Here is a 21,149-nt window from a genome sequence, read left to right as displayed (position 1 = left end):
ATGCATAATCTGATTGTGACCACTCTCAGTCTCTGCCTAACACCCCCTTCTTCATAATAAAAGCAAAAGCTGGTAAAGGTACTGGGGATTGTTTGGTCAAACTCAAAAACATTAAGTAAAATAATGACTTGTGTTAGGCTGATATAAGCTGTTATATTCCATGACTAATTAATAACCCTCCCTACTAAGCAGCTTAATTACACTTTGTACACGTTGCCTTCACATTGCAAATTAATAAGCTGATTTGTTTATTTCTTTCTTGAGCAGATTCATTAATAAATTATAATAAGTGGCTTTTCAAGCTTTTATTATTACGTTTCTGGTAGCTGTAGCCTGTTTTTTGGTAGTTGCTGAGAAGCTAAGGACCTGCTAGCTGAAATTACTTTATTTTATTTACAACAATTAAATTCAGTTAAATCACAATGCCTTGTTGTCTAATTATGATTTGGTAATGTTATCGTAAAGTATATGAAGATCCCCTCAAGTGTAATTAAATAATTGTTAATGTAGTTGAACAAGAAGTAAATTAGTTGGTTGTTTTATGATCTGCTGTTAATATTCTTATTCGATATAATGTTAAATATTATAACATATAATTTATTCTTTGGCCATTTTTGTTGTGTTTATGTGTTATTACTGTATTTTACGGACAAAACTCACAGATCAGTTAAACCGATAAAGTTGGGTCGCGCATTTGATGGCGACTATGAGACCAACTTTCGAGGGTTGGTCTGATACTTCCAAGTCGAGAATCCTTAAGAATGGGAAATGAAGAGTTCTGTACAAACTTATATTAAGTGATGCATTTATGTGATGAGTGTCGCGTTTCATCGACGACGGTGTGACGTCCATGCACTTAATTAGTGGATAATTGACAGGTGGATTATCAAGTTTACTTTTGACTCGCAAGAGTTGTCAAGTGGAAGCCTGTGTGGCATGATCGGTATGACTAGAACTCCTTAACTATGATAGTATGAATATTAGTCCTTCCACCCGAGAAGCCACAATAGCCTTGTGTATGAGGCAGCTATATCTTGATCCTGACTGATGTTACTGAGTGTTAGGATGGTTTTCAAAAGTCCTGCACTAGTATGGTCAGAGCATACATGGAGGTTGGTGCATACTAAGAAAGAATCTATTGCCCCTCATAAGATGATGACGATCTCCTATGTCCTCTGGACTGTGTTAACCCCTAGAAGTTTGTGGTCACAACTGGTGATCATATAGAAAAATAGTCTCCCAATGTTGATTAATGACTTAAGAGCGAATACATAGTTATCGAAGTCAAGTATGGGAATCGGTTTAGAATTTCGTATCCAAAAAATTTAGGTCGAAAGATAGCTTAATGGAAGGACTGTACCTGTATGGTAGGTTCACGATTATTTTAAATATTCTCTAAAGTCATGAACGATTACTAAACGACCACCCATGGTAAGGGATACTCTTGAATTAATGAGTTTATCAAGAGTAATTAATTGAATATGATTCAATTAATTTTTAGCAAGTTAGTTGTCGTTTAAATTGTATATATGGTATATGCCCCACCCTAACTAAAGATGGATCTATACAAGTCACACACAAAACACTAACAATATTGTGCAGAATTAATTAGAGAAATCATTTAGGATGGGAATCAATTTCAAAAGAGATCGATGATTAATTTAAATTTCTTTAAACTAATCATTTAAATAATTGAATTACTCAATTGAGGTCCTATGTGATAGAATACCCAAAGTGGTAATTAATTGAATTAATTAAATATTTGGAATTAATTTTAGGTCCAAGAATTAAATAAAGATTTAAAATGGACTTATAATTAATTGATTGGATCAATTAATAAATAATCAAAAGTTAAAGTACGTTTAATTCAAATTGTGGTCAAGCCTTAAGGGACCACAAGGACCTATCATGCATCAAAAGTCCTTGATTAAGGGTTTGCATCCTCATGAGTGGAGTTCACCTATCTTGAATTGAACCAAGTTACCCACTCTATATATATAGAGGGAGTGGTTGGCCATTTGAGGGTGCTAGCAAAAGGTGTGTGTATCTTTATCTTTCTCACTCTCTTATATATATCTCTCTTCTTCAACAAAGAGTTGTATCTTTTTCATCCTTTTCTTAAAAGTTTGAAATTCATTTAAGGCCTTCTTAAGAAACCTAGAGCACATTTTACTACATAGAAGTGATGTTCTAATCTCACTCTCTTGAGTTTCTGCAACGCTTAAAGAGATACAAGTTTGTGTTTTGTATAGACTTGCTAGACCGAGTCTGTTTAGCTCTTATGTGGACAAGCAAGAAATCATTATTGGAGAAGAGTTTTTGAAAAGAGGTATTTACTCTTTAACCTGCATCAACTAGTTGGTGTGCAAGTGTATGAATGGCCTGGTTGACATGGGATATGATCCCATTTAATAGTTTATTTATCCCTTTCATTGCTCAATTTATGTCCTGGACTTGTACTGATTTCTTCAAGTGGTATCATAGCCTGCTTCGTGCACTTAGCTAGTTGATTTATGTGCATTTATGTGCTTTACTTTACTGTAATAGTATGTTCTTATTATTGTTCCATGTTTATTTTATATGTTAAATTACGTGGTTGTTGAGAATTAAATTTTGGATGATTTACATATTAAATGGTATTTTATTTTTAGTATTTTGTGAAAAATGGACAAAAAACAACAAAAACAGTTTGACGATTCGTCGTCGGCCGAGCACAATGCCAGTGCGCAGGGGTGCCAGCGTGTGCAGGCCCTCCTTGCCGCTTGGGCCGCTTGCACAGGCTGGTGCAGAACTATCCTCTGCGCTTGCACAATGCCCACCAGCTACTATCTTATCACTTCCGATCGCTGTTTCGACCCTTCCGAATGGTGTTTTCGTAATTTTTCTTTTATGAAATTTTACCTTGATTATTAATTTTGTATTTTGAAAATGGTGATTTTGATCCAAAGTTAGTAAGGCCATAATTCTAGAAAATATTTCTTTAATTATGTATTTAATTTGGAATGTTCAAATATATGTTCTGAAAATTTATTTTCAAATTTTAACTTTAAATTTAATTGTTAATTTCAATTTCGCAATACTTGTGATGCCCATAATTTATTTTGAATTCAAGTTGTTGAGGCTATATGAGTTTTGATATATGAAATAAATATGTATGATATTGGATACCGGCATATATTTTATATATGCTTTAATATAAGATATTATGTAACATATATGATATGCGTTGGTTATTTATGTAATGAATAATGAACAAGGATACTCATGAAGTCCTTAGACCAATGTGACTGGTTGATTTATTTATTATTGTGCATTTAATGAGACTTATATGTCTCTTTAATTCACTCTTTCTTGTCTATATTGCCTGGGAATAATAAGGCTTCTTTCTCCCTCCAATGTACATGTGAACGCTAATTTTTTATCGTGTCTGAAAATCAAAACACGAAAACGTTATCACAATAAAAATTTGTATTTGTAGGTAAAAGTGGTACAATCTCTATATAATCCTCTTCAAGAATGTATTTGACAAATTCAAAGGTAAAAACTTCTTATAGATCTCTATTTGACTTGGTTTGAATTTCTGTAACGTTAATTCGAGGATTTACGCCAGTAATTCCAAATTAACTGCTATAGTATCAACTTATGATTTGAAGATTTGGAAGTGAATTTGCCACTTGGATCTTCTTGAGGGCTTAGCGCTTGTAATCCCTAATTACATGTTATAACTTGTGGCGCACCTTCGACGAACGACTTAATCTATGCCTTAAACACTTTGAATATTCATGAACTAGATGAGCTTTGTAAGGAGAATTATTTTGGCCTTCTTTTCTTCGTTCTCTATCTCTGTGTGTTCTGAATGAGCTCTAGGAACCCCTTTATATAGGTGTCAAAGAGGTAGAGTCGTAATGCATTTGAACACCTTTTGTATTATATTTTTGTAATTTAATTTAAAGAGATACATACATCAAATATTTGGCAAGACATGATTGGTTAATTTAACATTATCTCTTTAATATTTGTATTTTTTAAAACAGATAAATGTAAAATTATTTATCTTGATTTGATTGGAGCATACACATAACTGACTCCAACACTGAAGCTGAATACATGATAGCTTCGGAAGCTGCTAAGGAGACATTTCAAATGGAAAACTAAATCTAAGAGTTGGGTGGGTGCAGTACCTAATATTGTTGACCATATAATTGTGTATTGCGATAACAAGGGGTGATCATGAAAGCAAAGAAACCAAGATCATCACAAGGCTAAACACATCCTCAGATGCTATCATCTGATCCGAGAAATGGTAGGAAGAGGGGACGTGAGGGTGGATCGCATTGCATTTGTAGAAAACATGATAGACCTATAGACCAAGCCTATTTCACAATTCACCTATACTCAGCATCTTGAGAAGATAGGTTTGAAGTATATGGGTGATTGGCTTAAAGGTCAAAGTGGGAGATTATTAGTGTAGGCGACCAGAAAGTCAATAATTGGTTGGTTTGTAAACTACTAATAATAATCTTATTCGATTAATGTTAAACATCATGAATATAGTTTATTCGTTGGCCATCTTTATCGTGTTATATTATATGTTATTACCGAATTTCACAGACAAAGTCCACAAACTAGTTAAACCAATAAAATTGGATCATTTGATGGCGACTATAAGACCAACTTTCAAGGGTTGGTTTGGAACATTCCAAATCGAGAACCCTCAAGAATGGCATTGTGGAATTCTATAGAGACTCGCACTGAGTGATAGATTCATATGATGAGTGTTGTATTTCATCAAAAATAGACGTGTCATGTCCATGTACTTTAGTGGGTGCTTGACAGGTGAATTGTCGAGTTCACTAAATTGACTTGCAGGAGTTGTCATACAGAAGCCTGTGTCGCATTACCGGTACGGGTAGAACTCTTTAGCTACAATAGTACGGATATTAGTCGTTCGACCTGAGGAGCCATAGCAGCCTTGTGTGTCGGGCGGCTATATTTTGGTACTAGTTGATGTGACTACAATATTGTGTGGTTGCCAAAAATCTCACACCAGTGCAATTGAACATACATGGAGGTTGGTGCGTTTCAAAAAGGAATCCATCATCCATCATGAGATGGCGATCTTCTATATCCTTCGGACTATGTTCATTTCTAAAGTGTAAGACCACAGAGTTTCTCATATTGATTAATGAGAAACATAGGAAAGAGAGAATACATAGTTATCAAAGTTAAGTATGGAAACTGATTTAGAATTTTGTGCCCTAAACGTTGATCAAATGATAGCTTGATGGATCGTTTCTAGACGACTGTCCATGGTAACGGGTACTTTTAGATTAGTGAGTTGATTAAGAGTGATTAATTGAATATAATTCAAGTAATCTAGAGCAAGTTAGTTGACTGATTAAATTGCATATGTGATATAAGTTCAAGTCTAGCTGAATGTGGACCTATAAACTTCACACACAAAATACTAATGATATTGTGGAAATTAATTGGAGAATTAATCCGGAAGAGATAGAAGATTAATTTAAAGGAGTTTAAATTAATCATTTAAATAATTGAATTATTCAATTGAGGTCCTATGGGATAGAAACACTCAAAGTGTTAATTACTTAGATATTTAAATTTTAGAAAGAATTAATTAGATAAATCAATCTTAGGTCAAAAAATTAAATAAAGTATTTGATGTGGACTTGTAATTAATTGATTCGATTAGTAATTACTAATATAAAGGCAAAGTGTATTTAATTCAAATTGTGGTCAAGCCTTAAGGGACCCTCAGGGCACCACAAGAACGTACTATACATTAAAAGCCCTTGATTAAGGGCTTACATCCTCATGGGTGGAGCTCACCTACTCTTAACTTGAAGCAAGCCACTCTATAAATATACAGAGAGAGAGACAGTGGTTAGCTATTCAAGGGTGCTAGCAAAAAAAGTATGTGTATCTATATTTCTTTGCGTCTCTTATATCTCTCTTCTTCGTAAAAGAGTCGTATTTCTTTTATTCTCCTCTTAAGAACTTGAAATTTATTCAAAATTTTCTTATGAAAAACCCAAAACACTTTCTACTTTATAAAAGTATTATTCTAGTATCACTCTGTTGAGTATCTAGCAGGTTAAAGAAACATAAGTTTGTGTTTTGTGTGGACTTACTAGAGAGAGCTTTCCTTAGCTCTTGTCAGACAAATGAAGAAACTATTATTGAATGAGAGCTTTTGAAACTAGAACACTCTACTATTCTCAAAGAGTTATTTACTTTTGACTTGTATCTACTTATTAGTGTGCAAGTGCACGAATAGCCAGATTGATGTGGGATATGATCCCGTTTATTATTTTATTTATCGCTCCGTTGCTCATTTTACGTCGGAGCTTGTACCGATTCCTTCAATAAATACTTATTGTCCTTTATAAAAAATTACAGGTACACCTCTTGAAGGGTGTTTGTGTAAAATTTTACTATTAAACAAAGATATATTTATAATTGAAATTATAAGTTTAAAAAATATATTAATAATTATATAAAAGAAAAAGATGCTTGTGTAAGTTGAATATAATTTATCCAAAAAGTTAAGTGCATGAGACAAATAGATCCACTCACCAATAGTTTGACTTGGCATACATTTATAGCATTAGTTGCTTCCATTTTGTACTCTTTCTTTATCATAAAGGTGGAGTTCCAAACAAGTCTCACAATCCTTTTACCATTTGCTCTTTATTCTTTAGCTTTACATTTTGAAGTTATTACATTTTCTTTGTTAATAAGTCTCCTCATAATATAGAAGTATATGTGATCTCACACAACCCAAAATTCTAAAAATACACCATAAATAAGTTGTATTTCAGATAATATTTATAGGAAAAAACGCAAGCAACCCCTTTTGATATCGCAAATGAGCAAATTACCCCCTTATGAAAAATAAATAGTGATTTACCTCCCTGTATTTTTTAAAATACAACAATTTACTTCCCCAATGATTTCAAAATGAAGCAATTTATCTCCCTATATAAGGAGATAAATTACTTCGGGAAGGTAAATTACTATATTTTTTTTATAGAGGGGTAATGTGCTTATTTTTAATATCACGGGGGTAAATTGCTATTCACCCAATATTTGTACGCTAGTGATCAAGAAGTAGAGGGTTTTTTCTTCATAAAAACTTCATTTTATAAAACATGCATTTTCTACACATCATTAATCAAGAAAATATAGGGTTTTTTCATTATACAAAATTTACTTTCTATGTATATAAATATGTATAATTAGCATGACAACATTCACTAGCAAAATTGATGTTGCAAGTCTATTGAGCACATATACAGGTAAGAATTATGAATTTTTGCACTCTCAACCTTACCACTAATTAAGTCCGAATTGACCATGACGCAAACATCCAAGAAACGAAAGTATAAATTAAGGCTGAAATTGAGGTTCATGAATAAGTTCGGGCTCATGAATTCGAGGCATATCGGATGTGTGGATATTTGTCTCACTTTATGTTAGTTATTGAAATTCGTTTCTTTGTACTCATTTATTGAATCGATGCAGTTTATCTACCGATCTTAATCATATTGATATATTAGTTGAATCGATGCCTACTAAAATAATAATAAGAAGAAGAAGAAGAATGGGAGTGTAAAGAATTATGATGATGTAAATGGCCATAATTGCAAAGGGTGTAACAAATTAATTAATAAATTGATAGAAAATGGGACAGATCTTTGGATCTAAAATGTGAATGATTTTAGTGTTGTTTTGGGGTTGAGTGTGGGATGATGGATTCATTTCCTCTCATGACTCAAATATGTGATGGGTAGATCTGCACAACATATTAAACTTATCTACAATCTTTCCTACTAATAATGAATACCAATTTCTTGATTTGTTTCTTCTTGGTTTGTTTTTATGTTTGTGTTCTCTTTTTTAAATATAAAAAAAAAACGGTAATTACAAAATTACATAGTATCTTGATAAACTGATCAGCAAAATATCGACTCTATCGATACATTAATATAATAAAAAACATTGAAATATATTACAATAAATACATATACGTTTGATGGGATCGGTCTCATAATCTCAAATTTATTTATAAAACCTCAATTTTAGCCACTGAACTAATTAAACACCATTCATTTTATGTATTTGTTTTCAATGTCATACCATACCAATAATTCTCACAAGGGACAACTCCACCATGTACTCATTTACTCTTGAAAATGTATTAGTGTGTAACTAAAAAGCTAAAATGACTTATTATGCAAACTTATTTTCATGTGAGACAAAATTATTTATTAATAATTATATTCAAAGATTATAATAACTTTGAAAAATTTTAAATCCATGTTCGTTTGACCGCAGTCGTCATATAATATAGTAAGTATAACTGTAGTTTGTAATTCGGTAATATGAACCAATTACATAATAAATTTAAACAATTTTTTCTATAATTGTATGAAACAGTTATACTCAATATTATAGTACATTTTGAAATACTTCTTAAATGAAACAAATTATTAGAACCGAATTATGTGGATATTTAACTTTGTTTAAAATTAATAATAAAATATACTCAAAGATTATAATAATTTTGAAATTTTTTAATTCATATTTGTTTGACCATAGTCGTCATATAATATAGTAAGTATAACTGTACTTTGCGATTCTGCATTTGTAATATGAATGAATTACATGATAAATTTAAATAAAATTTTTTGATTGTATGAGACAGTTATACGCAATACTATAATTCATTTTAAATACCTCTTAAATGAAACAAAATTACAAGAACCAAATGATGTGGTTATTTATCTATGTCTGAAATTAATAATTAAAGATATTCAAAGATTACAATAACTCTGAAAAATTTTGAATCCATGTTCAACAAGTTTGACTGTAGTCGTCATATAATATAGTAAGTATAATTGTACTTTGTAACTTTATGTTTGTAACGTGAATCGTGTTACGTAATAAATTTTTTCTGTGATTGCGTAAAAGGTATAAATTTAAATAAATTTTTTGTGATTGTGTGAGACGGTTATGGGCAATATTATATTTTATTTCAAGAACCTCTTAAATGAAACAAATCACTACAATACAACCAAATTATGTGGCTATTTACCATTCAACCCCTAAATTCCCAAAAGGTAAACAACCATTTATTAAAGCTTTGCCAAGAAACAAAAGAAATATTAACCGTGGATCCTCATAGGGGCAAAAGGGGAATTAAGCTACACAATGACGGCTGAGGATTGGGACCTACAAAACGAGGCCTCAGTCCTTGAAGTTTCGTAAGTTTCAGAGCAATTTTTGAGAGTGAAAATCAAAACCCACAAACGCAAAAGATCTGTACTTTTATCAATGGAAAAAAATCATAAATTTTTTATATACCCTTTTTGATTTTGGCAAAGCATCATATCAATCAAACGGATCTTGGCCGTTTGATTTTGTAGCAACGAACTCTTCCCACATCATAAGCACACGTGCTCTGCCCATCTTTTCAATCTCTAGCTCTCATATATTGCTTCCATGCATGGAATTCTCCTCCTAGTAAACACACAACAAACAGGAAATGTGTAGATATAGAGAGAGAAAGAGATGATTCGTATGTATGTGTTATATGAGGAGAGAGATATAGGGAAGAAAGAGTCTTTTGGTTTCTGTTTTCATTCTTTATCTTGATAGGCTGTGGCTAGTTCAAGGCCATCATTAGCGACCCATCTGTTCTAAAGTTTGATTCTTTCCAAATTAATTTCTTTTTCACAATCTTGGAAAAATTAACATACGGGGCGGAGTTGTCATTTTTGTGCCTTTCCTTTTCCTTGTTGTGAACGATTGATTACATGGATGTGGAATTCAAGAGTGTTGTTTTTCCTTTAGTTTTGTGGGTCTGATCTTTCACTTGCCCCAAAACTATCACATCTGACCAGTTCGATGATCCTGTTCCTGTAGACCTTGTGATCTGTGCCCCAGGCCCACATTCCAGATTTGAGCTTTTTCAAGTTCATTCTTGTACTTTAATGTAATTTTTCTGATCTGGGCTTCAATGTTTTTGGGTGTATCCGCTTGTTGAACTGTTTGGGTGGTGGTAGATCAAGAAAAGCTGCATTGTTTCAGAGTTTCAAGTTCAGTAAGTTGGTTTGCTGATTTTCATTTGAAGTAATTGGGTGATTTTTTTCTTGCTCTGTTGGTTTGAAGAATCACTTGTCAAATGATGGAGGAGGGGCAAGAATCAAGGTTTGTTTGCAAGTTGTGCTACAAGAGGTACCCATGTGGGAAGTCACTAGGGGGTCACATGAGGTCTCATGTAGTTGCAAATTCAGCTGAATCTGAGGAGAAATTTGAGGTTAACATGAGAAAGTTTTCATCTTTTGGTGATCCTGGACAGTCTCAGAGTATCATGAAAGAGTCAAAACTTGGTGAATTTGGAAATGGGCAATCTAGTTATGGACTGAGAGAGAATCCCAAGAAGACATGGAGGGTTGTGGATTCAAGGCTGCCCTTGCCACAGGAGAGAGTTTGCAAGCAATGTGGAAAAGGGTTTCAGTCACTTAAAGCTTTGTGTGGTCATATGGCTTGTCACTCTGAGAAGGATAGGGGTTTGAAGGATGATCATTCTTGGACTAGTGAGAGTCAGAAAGTGGTTCTTGATAGTCATTCAGATACAGAAGCTGAGGAGAGGAGGCTGAGAACCAGATCATCAAAGAGTAAGAGGTACAAGAAAATTGTTGACAAGTCTCCTTGTTTCTCTTTAGCTAATAATGGTTCTTCATCTGTTTCTGAGATTGATGGACAAGAACAAGAGGAAATAGCTATGTGTTTAATGTTGTTATCAAGGGATTCTGGGAACAAGGGCGGTGTTAATTCAGTTGTAGAGTCTTCGGACAATAATTCGGTTGTCCTGGAGACTAAATCTTCTTCGATTGAAATGAGAACTGGTAAAAAGGAAAGCTTAGACTGCATACATAACCTTGACGAGGTGATCCCTGCCGCAACAAAATTTGGGAATAAGAAGTTGAAAGATAGTACTATAGATGCAGAAATTGCTCAAATGGAGAATTCTGATTCCGGGTATTTCTTAGATGAATGTGCTAAGGCTGAGTCCGATGTGTCGGTTGATGGGTTCAGAAGGTATGGTGGTTTCAGTGAATGCAAGAAGCCCGCCATGAGTGTTGAAGAGAGAGATGAGGAGTATGGTGCTGGATTCAGGAAGAGCTTGAAAGTAATCAAGACTGAACTAAGCAAATCGAGTAAGGAGAATGAGTATGATGATGATGGTATGGCTTCAAACTTTGCTGGGATAGAATCAAGAAAGAGAAAGTATAGTTCTCAAAATCCCGAACCATGGAATGAATCTGCAAAGATAATGAAAAAGAGTACGCCAAATGCTGAATTGTGCAATAATTCTCCAAAGAGAAGTAAATATGAATGCTTCAACTGCAAAAAGACCTTCAAGTCTTATCAGGCTCTTGGAGGCCACAGGCCGTGCCACAAACGAACTAACACATTTTATGAATCTAGATATGAGAGTGGGGAGAACAGCTTAGATGATTCTACTGATTACAGAACTACTAACAAGATTGTCGAGTCCTCCACCAACAGAAAATCAAGTTCCAAGAATTCATCTCGTTATGCTGAGAAAATGCCTAAGCCTAAGAAGAACAAAGGGCATGTGTGCCCATTCTGCAACAGGGTTTTCAAGAATGGCCAGGCCTTAGGCGGCCATAAGAGATCACATTTTATTGGTGGTCATGATGAAAACAACAACCGAATTGCAGTAGCTAAGCCTGAGGCTCCTGATTTACTAGATCTTAATCTTCCTGCCCCTGAGGAAGGTGAGGATAACGAGCGTACCCAGTTCTTTCCATGGTAGGTCCAAGATAAACAGAGGTATAAATTGCTGCTTAGTGATTTCACAAGTATAAAGGACAGTGCTGCAAATTCCGGGAAGATGCTAGAGTCTGTGATTCGAAAAATGGAGGACAGCAGACTTCATAATGCTTTTCCTTGCTTCTATCAAAGATGGTACTACACTGCAGTTTTTCTGCTCATGTTACCGTAAGCAGCCTACCGGTATCACCTCTGTTTCATCCCATTTAGCCGAAAATATGCTGCAATTCTTGCAGACTCTAAACTTGTTTTTTGCTAATTTGAAGTATACCTTAAAGGATTTTTGTAGTGATTTAGTTCTTCGATTGCAGACTAGCAGCCAAGATTTACAAATCATTTCATTTTATTCACTTATTTATTTCCTCCAATTTGCTCACTCTCTTGATGCTGGGACTTGATTCTCTCCACCCTTTTGAGAGTTCTTACTTATCTCCCAATGAATTACTTCTCCCAACAATGTACCGGTCACTATCTTTCATAACTTTCATCAAGTCTACAAACTTGAAGAGACGCCCTGCAATCGACGTTTCCTGAAACAAGAACTTATTATCTACAGCATAAACCAGAAATCGAGAGGGATTTAAGCATCGAAAATTTCAATTTCGTACATGATTTACGGTAGATGGGAATTACATTTTTAAGTTTGCAGACTCATTATCAGAGGCCAAAATCTTTATCTTAACTAGTATCCTTTCTTCCTAGTCACACTTCCATTGGTTCCTCAGCCACAGTTTGTTCTTATTGAGGTGGTTGTATTTAGCTTAGGACTATTATAATTGTCTCTATTATCATAAATCATTGTGCTTTGCAATAGATTAGGGAAGTCTTTAAGTAACCATTCAGTTGGCTGAGGAGACAATAAAAGTGAACCCCAACTGCTTGTTAAGGAAGCTAAGTTTTGTAATGTGTCATGTCATACCAGCCGTTGTCTTAGACATTTGGTTGCTTGCATTGGAGTTGAAGTCACTAAATAAGAAGGGGAAGAGTGGGACTTTTGGCTGCTACTTCACATTGTAGCCAATGATGAATCACTCACTACCCTAAATCCACTATCGGCAACTCTTGGTATCTCAAGTTCTCGAAGATCACACTTTTTTTACTTTGATAGGATTCGTACATAAAAAAGCGTAATCGATTCAACCTCTAAGTCGTTCTAAAAGTAATAGAATAATATGTTCCAAGAACTAAGACGAACGACTATTCTGATTAAACGAGCCATTTTGGATTACTCTCGAGATCCAAAATCTCAACAGATTGATCACGCCACTCTAGTCTAATGGAACTTATATTTGGAGGAGTATGACCACTTGACCAATCTTGATATGTTACAAGAAATACTACGAACTGTTTACTAATTCAACGGTCATTCTTGATTCAAAATTGAAAAGACAACACAACAGCCCTTCATTTTGATGGGATCATACATAGAACTGTTTTATCACTTGAAACTACACATAATTTGTTTCTTAATTCAACCAAACCTTTAGATCTACTTGTCCGAAATTGAGTATTTTAAAGTTGGTTTGTTTTGAGTTGGAAAGACTTAATGAGAGCAGGCGCACGCAGCTAGTTGGCACCAGCCCACCTATATTAATAAAACATAACAATGTCAAATTATGTTGTCCAGGTATTTTCGTTACCTTTCATACTTTAGAAATACTAATAAAACATAACAATGTCAAACATAACAATGGCACGCGTAATTCAGGAGTCGAAAATATATTTAACTCTATTAATAATTCCATTGTTGTGGGACATTTGAAGTTAGAATGTTAATAGTTGTTTTGATAAGCTATGAGGGGAATTTGATCATAAAGATGCTTATTTGGCTTATAATAAATCAATAATAAGTGAATCAGAGGTAAAATATAACTTTTTTTATTGTTAATACCAGCAAATTCAGTGAAAATTTGACTAACAAAGAGACTTATTTGTTATATTGAAGTAAACCTCAAGTATACTTAGATATAAATTTTCAAACTATTTAAGTATAATTCTTTCAAATCTTAGTACCAGAGTGTGTAATTATATGTATATAATAATATATACATATATATAGGTGATATGACATGATATATAGTTGTACAAAATTAGTTGGGCCGTTGGACCCAAAAAGCTAGAAGGGGCCCACATCAAATTACAATATGGGTCCATCAAGTGGGGGATGTGGGCCCAAATACCAAAAGTGAAGTCAAGTGAGATGGGTCACCACAAACAGTGAGTGTCTCTCTGTCTATAAGCATTCCTGTCCTGGGCCCCACCTCCACCAAAACCTATAAAAACTCCACAAAGGGGCGTTCCGAGAATCGAACTCGGGACCTCTCGCACCCAAAGCGAGAATCATAGCACTAGACCAAACGCCCGCCTTGGCTACCTCTTTTATTTTTGGTTCTATGGACTAATAAATCAATTATTTTTTTTTAGAAAAGGAGATAATTCCACTGTCATCTCCTAAATCTTGATATAATTACATGTGTACTTATTTTGATAAATAAATATATTTTAATAAAATTCACAAAATATGCTGAAATCAATGAAAATTCATATTTACCCTAATTGACTCAAAAACCGTCAAACATATATATATTTTTTTTTATCAAACTACTCTTGCAAAGATGAAGATGTATCTACTCACATGCATTAACATGTGAGATGTATAAGGTAATTTGATTAGAAAAAATTTGTTTAACTTGTAATAAGTTAATCAAAGCAAATATAATTTTTTTATTTAATTTTTTCTACTGATATCATCAAATTTTATAAATTTTGATTAATAGTTATATCTAGTTCTTTTTTATAACATCAATATTTTTCGTTCAAACCTTAGTGGAAGAAATTTGGATATAAAAAGAGAATTTTCAGAAAAAATATAAGTATAATTTTAAAAAAATTAGGAGAAACTGTAATTTCACATTTTAAAAGAAACCTAACTATAATTAACCCAAATATAATTTATTAAATTATAAAAAAATTATATAAAATTTCATGAAAGAAGGTTGTAATCATCGTAGCTACTTCAAGAATTAAATTTTAGAGACAATTACATTTACATATCTTGATCTACGGCCTGTATACACGAAGTATCTTTATATTTTAAGTAATTATACATACAACTATCAAAATATTATTATTACTATACAAATCATCCTTTTTTCAAAAAAAAAATTGTACACGCAAACCCCTAAAAAACTTTAAAATTATTGCCGCAATTTTTTTTTATTGTAGAAATAGTTTTATAATCATATAAAAAATAAAAATAATTTATATAAATAAATTATAAATCAGAAATGTAAATATAGTTATCTCTAAATTTAACCTGTATGGTTGGGAAAAGGGAAAAGGGAAAAGGGCAAAAGGTTAAAAAAGGTGGGGGAGGAGAAAGAGAAAGAGAAAGAGGATGTTGGAAAGTGTGGGGGCGGCGGAAGCAACATCGATTTCGACGCACAGGCACAGCCCATCATTTCACATTTACTACTGCACCCCACCCACAAGGAGGAGGACACAGTTTTAGTGCAGTTTCTTTGAAAAGTAATTAGGGTTAAACGGGAAATTAATCGATTCACCCATCCAAACCTAAAATCATGCATCAGAAATTGGGCATTTCCTCCCACATCCATCAAGTAGGGTACGTTGATACAATGAATTATTTACAGCCCTCATCACAAAGTAATTATAACAGTTAAGGATACAACAGGATATTCCCATGTAATCATTAATTACTTAATCATCATGGGACATATTGCTGAAATGGTAGTAGGCTATAGTACTATTGTGGGACTGTGAGTGATTCTTGCAGCTTTTGAACCCCAACACTGTACCTACATAATTAAACCTGCACCAGCTTGTTAATTAGTGTTTCTCTCTCTACGTAACATTAATTCATCATAGCATGCACCACTAATTACACAACTACCAACATCAACTCACTGCTTAATATGTATGCTGTACATATATCACCAGCAAATTAGGATCCACACATGCATATATACATATATGTATTAATCATCATGGGACGTAGCTAATCCTGTACTGTAACACATTCACACACACTAATTACTTATGACTGATCAAACACAAGTACGTAGCACTTGAAGGTAAAATTGCTTCTCTGTTATTTGTGAATCTTATGCATGTAAACAATATTTATGCGCTTTGATTTTGATTGATTTTTGTATGAAAGTGGCTTTTAATTTCCGCGCATCATAACACAACAACTCATCACAGGTATATACATATAGGCCAACAGCAAAACTGCGTCATGCCCCCACATAATTGCAACTCTACCCAACTTCTAATCTAAATTCCATTTCCTAATTAGAACATTTCCGACTTTAGAACATCGATCATACGTCGCCCGCGCGGTGCTATTCTCTAGTTCAAAGCCGCACCGGCCCTAAGTCTGTCTAAGGTAACAGGATATTTATAAAGAACAGTACAACACCATTTACATATATATATGATCATGACTGACTTTATTTCGTCTTAAAATAAAGAATTCCACCATAATTTTTCAGTCTACTGGTTCAAATAATCGGTTCTTCAATTACTTCTAGTGAAAATGTGTAATTGCTTAGTTATTAATTACTAAAAGATTGGTTTTTTATCAGCACATGAGTATATGTTTATTTGAACTCTGCCAACCCATCTTAATAGTATAGATTACTATTTATAACCGCCCTGATCCCATGACTCAAAAACACCCCATATATATGTATGTGCATCAAAACAATTAACATATATAAGATTTATGAAAAGCATATATATTTCCTACCCACCAATGGAACATACAGTCAATGAATATGTACCTCGTTGTGATATATACTACTATCCTTTTCGCATCCCAGGCGACACAATGTCCCCAAGTAGTCCTTGGCCGACCAGATCAGGCTCTGAACTTGCCCCTTGATGATAATCAACTCCATGGGATGCTCCAGTAGCTTTGCCTAATTGATGACTGTGGGGCCGTAATTGTGTACTGTGCACAGAATTTTGAAGTGTGATGGTTGAAGGTGTGAAGTAGCTTGCAAATGCAGGGTCCTGAACCTGATGAGGTGTAATGAGATTGAGAGCAGCGGGTCTGGGATATCCAACTGAGTGGTGACAGTGCTGTCCTTCATATGTAGTAATCACAACTGAGGGGTCCTCATATGAGCGCTCCACTCTTTTCTTTACCGTGCATTTACTGTTTGTACACCGATAATAGCTCCTTCAACAAATTAATTTAATTACAGATTATGATGATGAACCAGCTGTGAGCAAAACTAATTTAATTACTCATCTTACATGCGCATATATATATATATATATATATATTGGTAGCCAGTGCATGTTTCCAACTTATGGTTTGATAGGTTAGTTGCATTTTTTGATGGGAAAAATGCAATTTACATTTCTGACATGAGAATGACCAAAAGAATAAGCTCATGTGAAAAAAAAATGACGAAAAATCAAGATCATTTCTCATATCACATAAGGGTGAATTGTATTCAACCCTTTTTTGACTCATACTCCCAGCAAATCAAGATCATGTAAAAAGATATGAATATTTAGAGAGTATACATAAGGCCCATCTTGAATTAATGATCATCATTTTGCTTTTCGATGATTGTAATGGTGAGGAAGACAGTACATGACATTAGATGCGAGAGACAAGGCGAAAAAGACCAACCTTTAGCATGCACATAATTATGAACAATAGGGTCCAGATTATATATTATTATACGTACTTTCTGTCAGGAAATTAAACTAGAGATAAACAGTGAAAGATGCAAAACTAGCAAATTGGTGCATAGGTACATGCATGAGAGATTTCCTGTTGCATATATATTGTTTCTTTCATCACATATATGAATTATTTAGTTGAATATTCATCAAGTTTGCAGCTACCAATTATATGTACGAACATGTTATAATTGGTAGCTGCAAAATAAAAGTTATAAAGCGATTTTATTCTCTTTCTTTCTAGTGAACTATATATATATATACCATTACCATCAATTTGGCATCAGCACATGCATGGCATACTATATATTGCTTTAATTCACCTGCAGTAGGCTAGGGGGTATCATCATGATATTCAGGAACAAATTCGCAATCATGAGGATAATGTTATTCAATTAAAACGTGGTGGTTGATGGCATATTTATATATATGTACCTTGGAAATGGGCTGTTTTTAACTGCTTTCTGTCCATATTTTCGCCATCGGTACCCATCTTCTAGATGATCAACTTCACTTTTAGTCACAAATGCGAAACGTGGCTGTCGAATTCGCTTAATTTGCACCTTCTTCTTACTCTTGCTCCTGCACAATAATTAATTAATTAGCCTAACTCACCTGTATAAATATGTATATATATTTATATATTTTGTTTCTCTGAAATTAACAAGAATACATACAATCATGGTTGGCAGTCATGGTTTTAATTACTTTTTCATATATAGCAGGTTAATTTGTACGAAGAAAACATGGAAGAGTTTTCATGTAAGTATATGGACACGAATTACCAAAATAAATTGGCAAGCAAGCAACGTATGCTTACTAACACTCTTCACTAGGAATTAACATTTAATTTCTCAACCCCAAATAATTTTCACTTTTTACTATTGTAAACAATAATAATGTATTTGGTTTATCATCTTTTTTAGTAAACAGAGATGTTATTGATTCTTACTTCTATCATTTCCAGTCGTTCACAATAAAGTTGACATACATGATGAATCATTTTAATTAAAATACTTAAACATATTAAGTATAATTTACTGTATAAAAAGAAAAGACATGTATAATTTCGATATTTTCGTATATACTGTATAAAAAGAAAAGACATGTATAATTTCGTATATTTTCGTAAAAAGAAAAGGAAAAGAAAATACTTAAACATATTAAAATATACCTCCTTTTCATATATACATTAATGTGTTAATATATAGTTTCGATATTTATCAACACACTAATTTGAAATCATTTTCATTTTTACACAAAAACCAAATAAAACAATGTATAACCTTGAAAATATATATATAGAGAGAGAGAGAATGCATAACTTTGGAAGCAGACAGTATAATTTAAACATAATTAACAAACTCTTAGAAACCAGAATAGCCAACAAATTGTACAATCATTAAAAGGAAATTAACAACCAACTAGATCTCCGGAGAAAAATGTTACTGCTAACACTACACTCCTTGTATGGCTACCAACGGAGCTTGATCTATAATCTTAATTTCTAAGGAAATATGGTAAGTTTCATTAAAACTGAGTTTGGATTAACGGATTTGAAGAAAGAATTTTAAATGATATAGTAAGAATTTGAAATTCATCAAGACTAAATTTAGAATACTTATCCATAAGAAATCAAAAAACTTATATTATTAAAGACTTAAAGTCCATAACTCAAAATCCATTAATCCAAATGCAACCTAACATAAAACACAAACCGACAGGTAATTAATTATACTGATGATGACTATAACAAGAAAACCCTTTAATTTTTTTGAGTTGTAAATGTTTTACCATGTCCCCAAATGTAGATCACGGTTCTTCATATACTAGTATGATAAAAAAAATGTCACAGAGTGGAAATTTGAAGAATGCTAGCTAATGCACAGGTATAATATCAAAAATTTAGCTTCAAATATATAGCAGAAATTAAACGGCACGATTAATATATAATGTAAGATAGTACAATCCAACACAAACTAATGCGTGCATATGTAATTTTGCCAGTGACCACACGTACACTCAAAAACCATATGACTGAAGCATTAAGAATTAATATGCAATAGCAATATTATATGCATATATATAACAGAAGTCCATTTTGTTTCATCAATGTAATTTTCTAACCTAATTATGCAAAATCTTTTGTTTAATTTTTCTACTCAATATATATATGTCGTCGCGCATGAAATGCCAGTAAAGACAATCTACGAAATCTCATAGCTTCGTTTTCCGACAAAAATGTACGATTTTATTAAAAAAAAATTGTATATGCATGTACCGTTATAGTCAAATTTTAAGGCAAAATAGTATTAAGAAATGTATAATAAAGTAATAATAATAGTAATAATAGTTGAGGGAAAGATATCGATATTTTTAAAATTATTTTTGGGGAAAGTGAACGATTAAAAGGAGAATCTATAGCACGCCATTGCCGCCGCAATATCGGCTGTGCGTGGCCCGTGAATAGCTTCATATAAATATACCAAAAAGACCCTGGATTCTCCTAAAATACCGCAAATGTCCCCACCCCACCTTCCAACTTGCGTGCACTGCAGAACGTGTACGGACGCGGGAAGGAGCATTTTTCTGCGGTTAGGAATCTGTTATCTTCTGGAGAAATTGAACTGAGTAATGAATTCTTTTGTTAGCATTTCGGCCCTCTGGGAATCCTGGATTTAGCTACACATGCATGCAGTTACAGTACTACAACACACTACTCACGCTGTGTCCGACGGCGGATTGCCTGCATCGGCGGCGGAATCAGTCGGCCTCTCAGGCGGATCCTCGGACGAGCTCGAAGACTTCGACGGGGAAGCCGAAACAGAAGCCGCCTCCACTTTCTCCTCCCCCACCATCGGCTCCATAATATTACAACTCATATCATCATGACTCCCAGGAGCCGATGAATCCACCGAGACAAAACCATCGGTGCCGCCTCCACCCAAATCGGGCTCGATCCGATCCAAATCAACGAAACCGGTGGACTCCGCCGGAATATTCCAACCAAACTCGCCGAGTATGCTACTCTCTCTACAATCAATCCCAAATAAGTAACCATGATCACTCACCATCTCCGAGCCATGGCGGCCGCACTCCCAGCTCGATGAAGCCCTGAACTCCGGATCCGCCTTGATCTCCTTACCTGCCATAACTCATCATCCAATCAACAAAACTCACAAAAAATTGCTGATCGCCAATACACGAAGCGGAGAAATCAGAAAGCCAGTTAGGGTTTTCGAAAGAGGAGAAAAGAGAAGTAGGCGTAGTAGAGCTGATATTTCATTTTGATTTGATTGGTGTTGCTTTATTTATTTATTTTCTTTTCATTTTTCTGAAAGAGAGAGTTTGAAAATGATAGGCGGAGAGAGAAAGACAGACTAATAATATTTCCTTCTTTTTTATTATTTTTTTATTTATCACAATTAAATCTTTACTTTTTATTAATTTAAAAAAAATAATTTTATATATACTAATTTTTCATCGCACGCCGTTCCCGCAAACATTTAAAAAGAATCTTAATTAGTTTCATACGATAAGAA

The 21,149-nt window shown here is 33.7% G+C and overlaps 2 protein-coding genes and 1 non-coding gene across 4 annotated transcripts; 1 reads left to right on the top strand and 2 right to left on the bottom strand.

The window, feature by feature from the left end:
- The first annotated feature begins 9,193 nt into the window (after window positions 1-9,193).
- On the top strand, window positions 9,194-12,236 carry LOC105160026 (uncharacterized). Its single transcript, XM_011077283.3, has one exon. It carries the CDS (start codon window positions 10,208-10,210, stop codon window positions 11,867-11,869), a length of 1,662 nt encoding a protein of 553 aa, XP_011075585.1. The 5' UTR covers window positions 9,194-10,207; the 3' UTR covers window positions 11,870-12,236.
- A 1,941-nt stretch (window positions 12,237-14,177) lies between these two features.
- Window positions 14,178-14,249, bottom strand: TRNAP-UGG (transfer RNA proline (anticodon UGG)). Its single transcript has one exon. It is a non-coding gene; the product is annotated as a tRNA-Pro (tRNA).
- Window positions 14,250-15,468: 1,219 nt separating this feature from the next.
- On the bottom strand, window positions 15,469-20,974 carry LOC105160090 (putative WRKY transcription factor 57). 2 transcript variants are annotated; one of them, XM_020693124.2, is made up of 4 exons: window positions 20,332-20,974; window positions 18,043-18,189; window positions 16,692-17,068; window positions 15,469-15,718 (listed from the first exon to the last, which is right to left on the bottom strand). In XM_020693124.2, the coding sequence occupies exons 1-3, from the start codon at window positions 20,757-20,759 to the stop codon at window positions 16,711-16,713; spliced, it is 933 nt and encodes a 310-aa protein (XP_020548783.2). In that variant the 5' UTR covers window positions 20,760-20,974; the 3' UTR covers window positions 15,469-15,718; window positions 16,692-16,710. The 2 variants fall into 2 exon arrangements, with proteins under 2 accessions (XP_020548783.2, XP_011075656.3); XM_011077354.3 differs by having other exon boundaries at window positions 16,692-17,092; window positions 20,332-20,971.
- Between the last annotated feature and the right edge of the window lie 175 nt (window positions 20,975-21,149).

This window comes from Sesamum indicum, linkage group LG4 (assembly GCF_026168435.1).
Source record: "Sesamum indicum cultivar Baizhima isolate 11 linkage group LG4, ASM2616843v1, whole genome shotgun sequence".
Classification (NCBI taxonomy): Eukaryota; Viridiplantae; Streptophyta; class Magnoliopsida; order Lamiales; family Pedaliaceae; genus Sesamum; species Sesamum indicum.
This window is presented reverse-complemented; position numbering and strand designations above follow the sequence as displayed.

What these genes read in the sequence shown, in the direction of transcription:
- LOC105160090 (XM_011077354.3), bottom strand. Translation starts at nt 20,759, where the DNA reads ATGGCAGGTAAGGAGATCAAGGCGGATCCGGAGTTCAGGGCTTCATCG. An exon ending in AATCCGCCGTCGGACACAGC is followed by an intron (nt 18,190 to 20,331) that starts GTGAGTAGTGTG and finishes ATTATTGTGCAG; the next exon opens with GAGCAAGAGTAAGAAGAAGG. An exon ending in AAAAACAGCCCATTTCCAAG is followed by an intron (nt 17,093 to 18,042) that starts GTACATATATAT and finishes AATTTGTTGAAG; the next exon opens with GAGCTATTATCGGTGTACAA.
- LOC105160026 (XM_011077283.3), top strand. Translation starts at nt 10,208, where the DNA reads ATGATGGAGGAGGGGCAAGAATCAAGGTTTGTTTGCAAGTTGTGCTAC.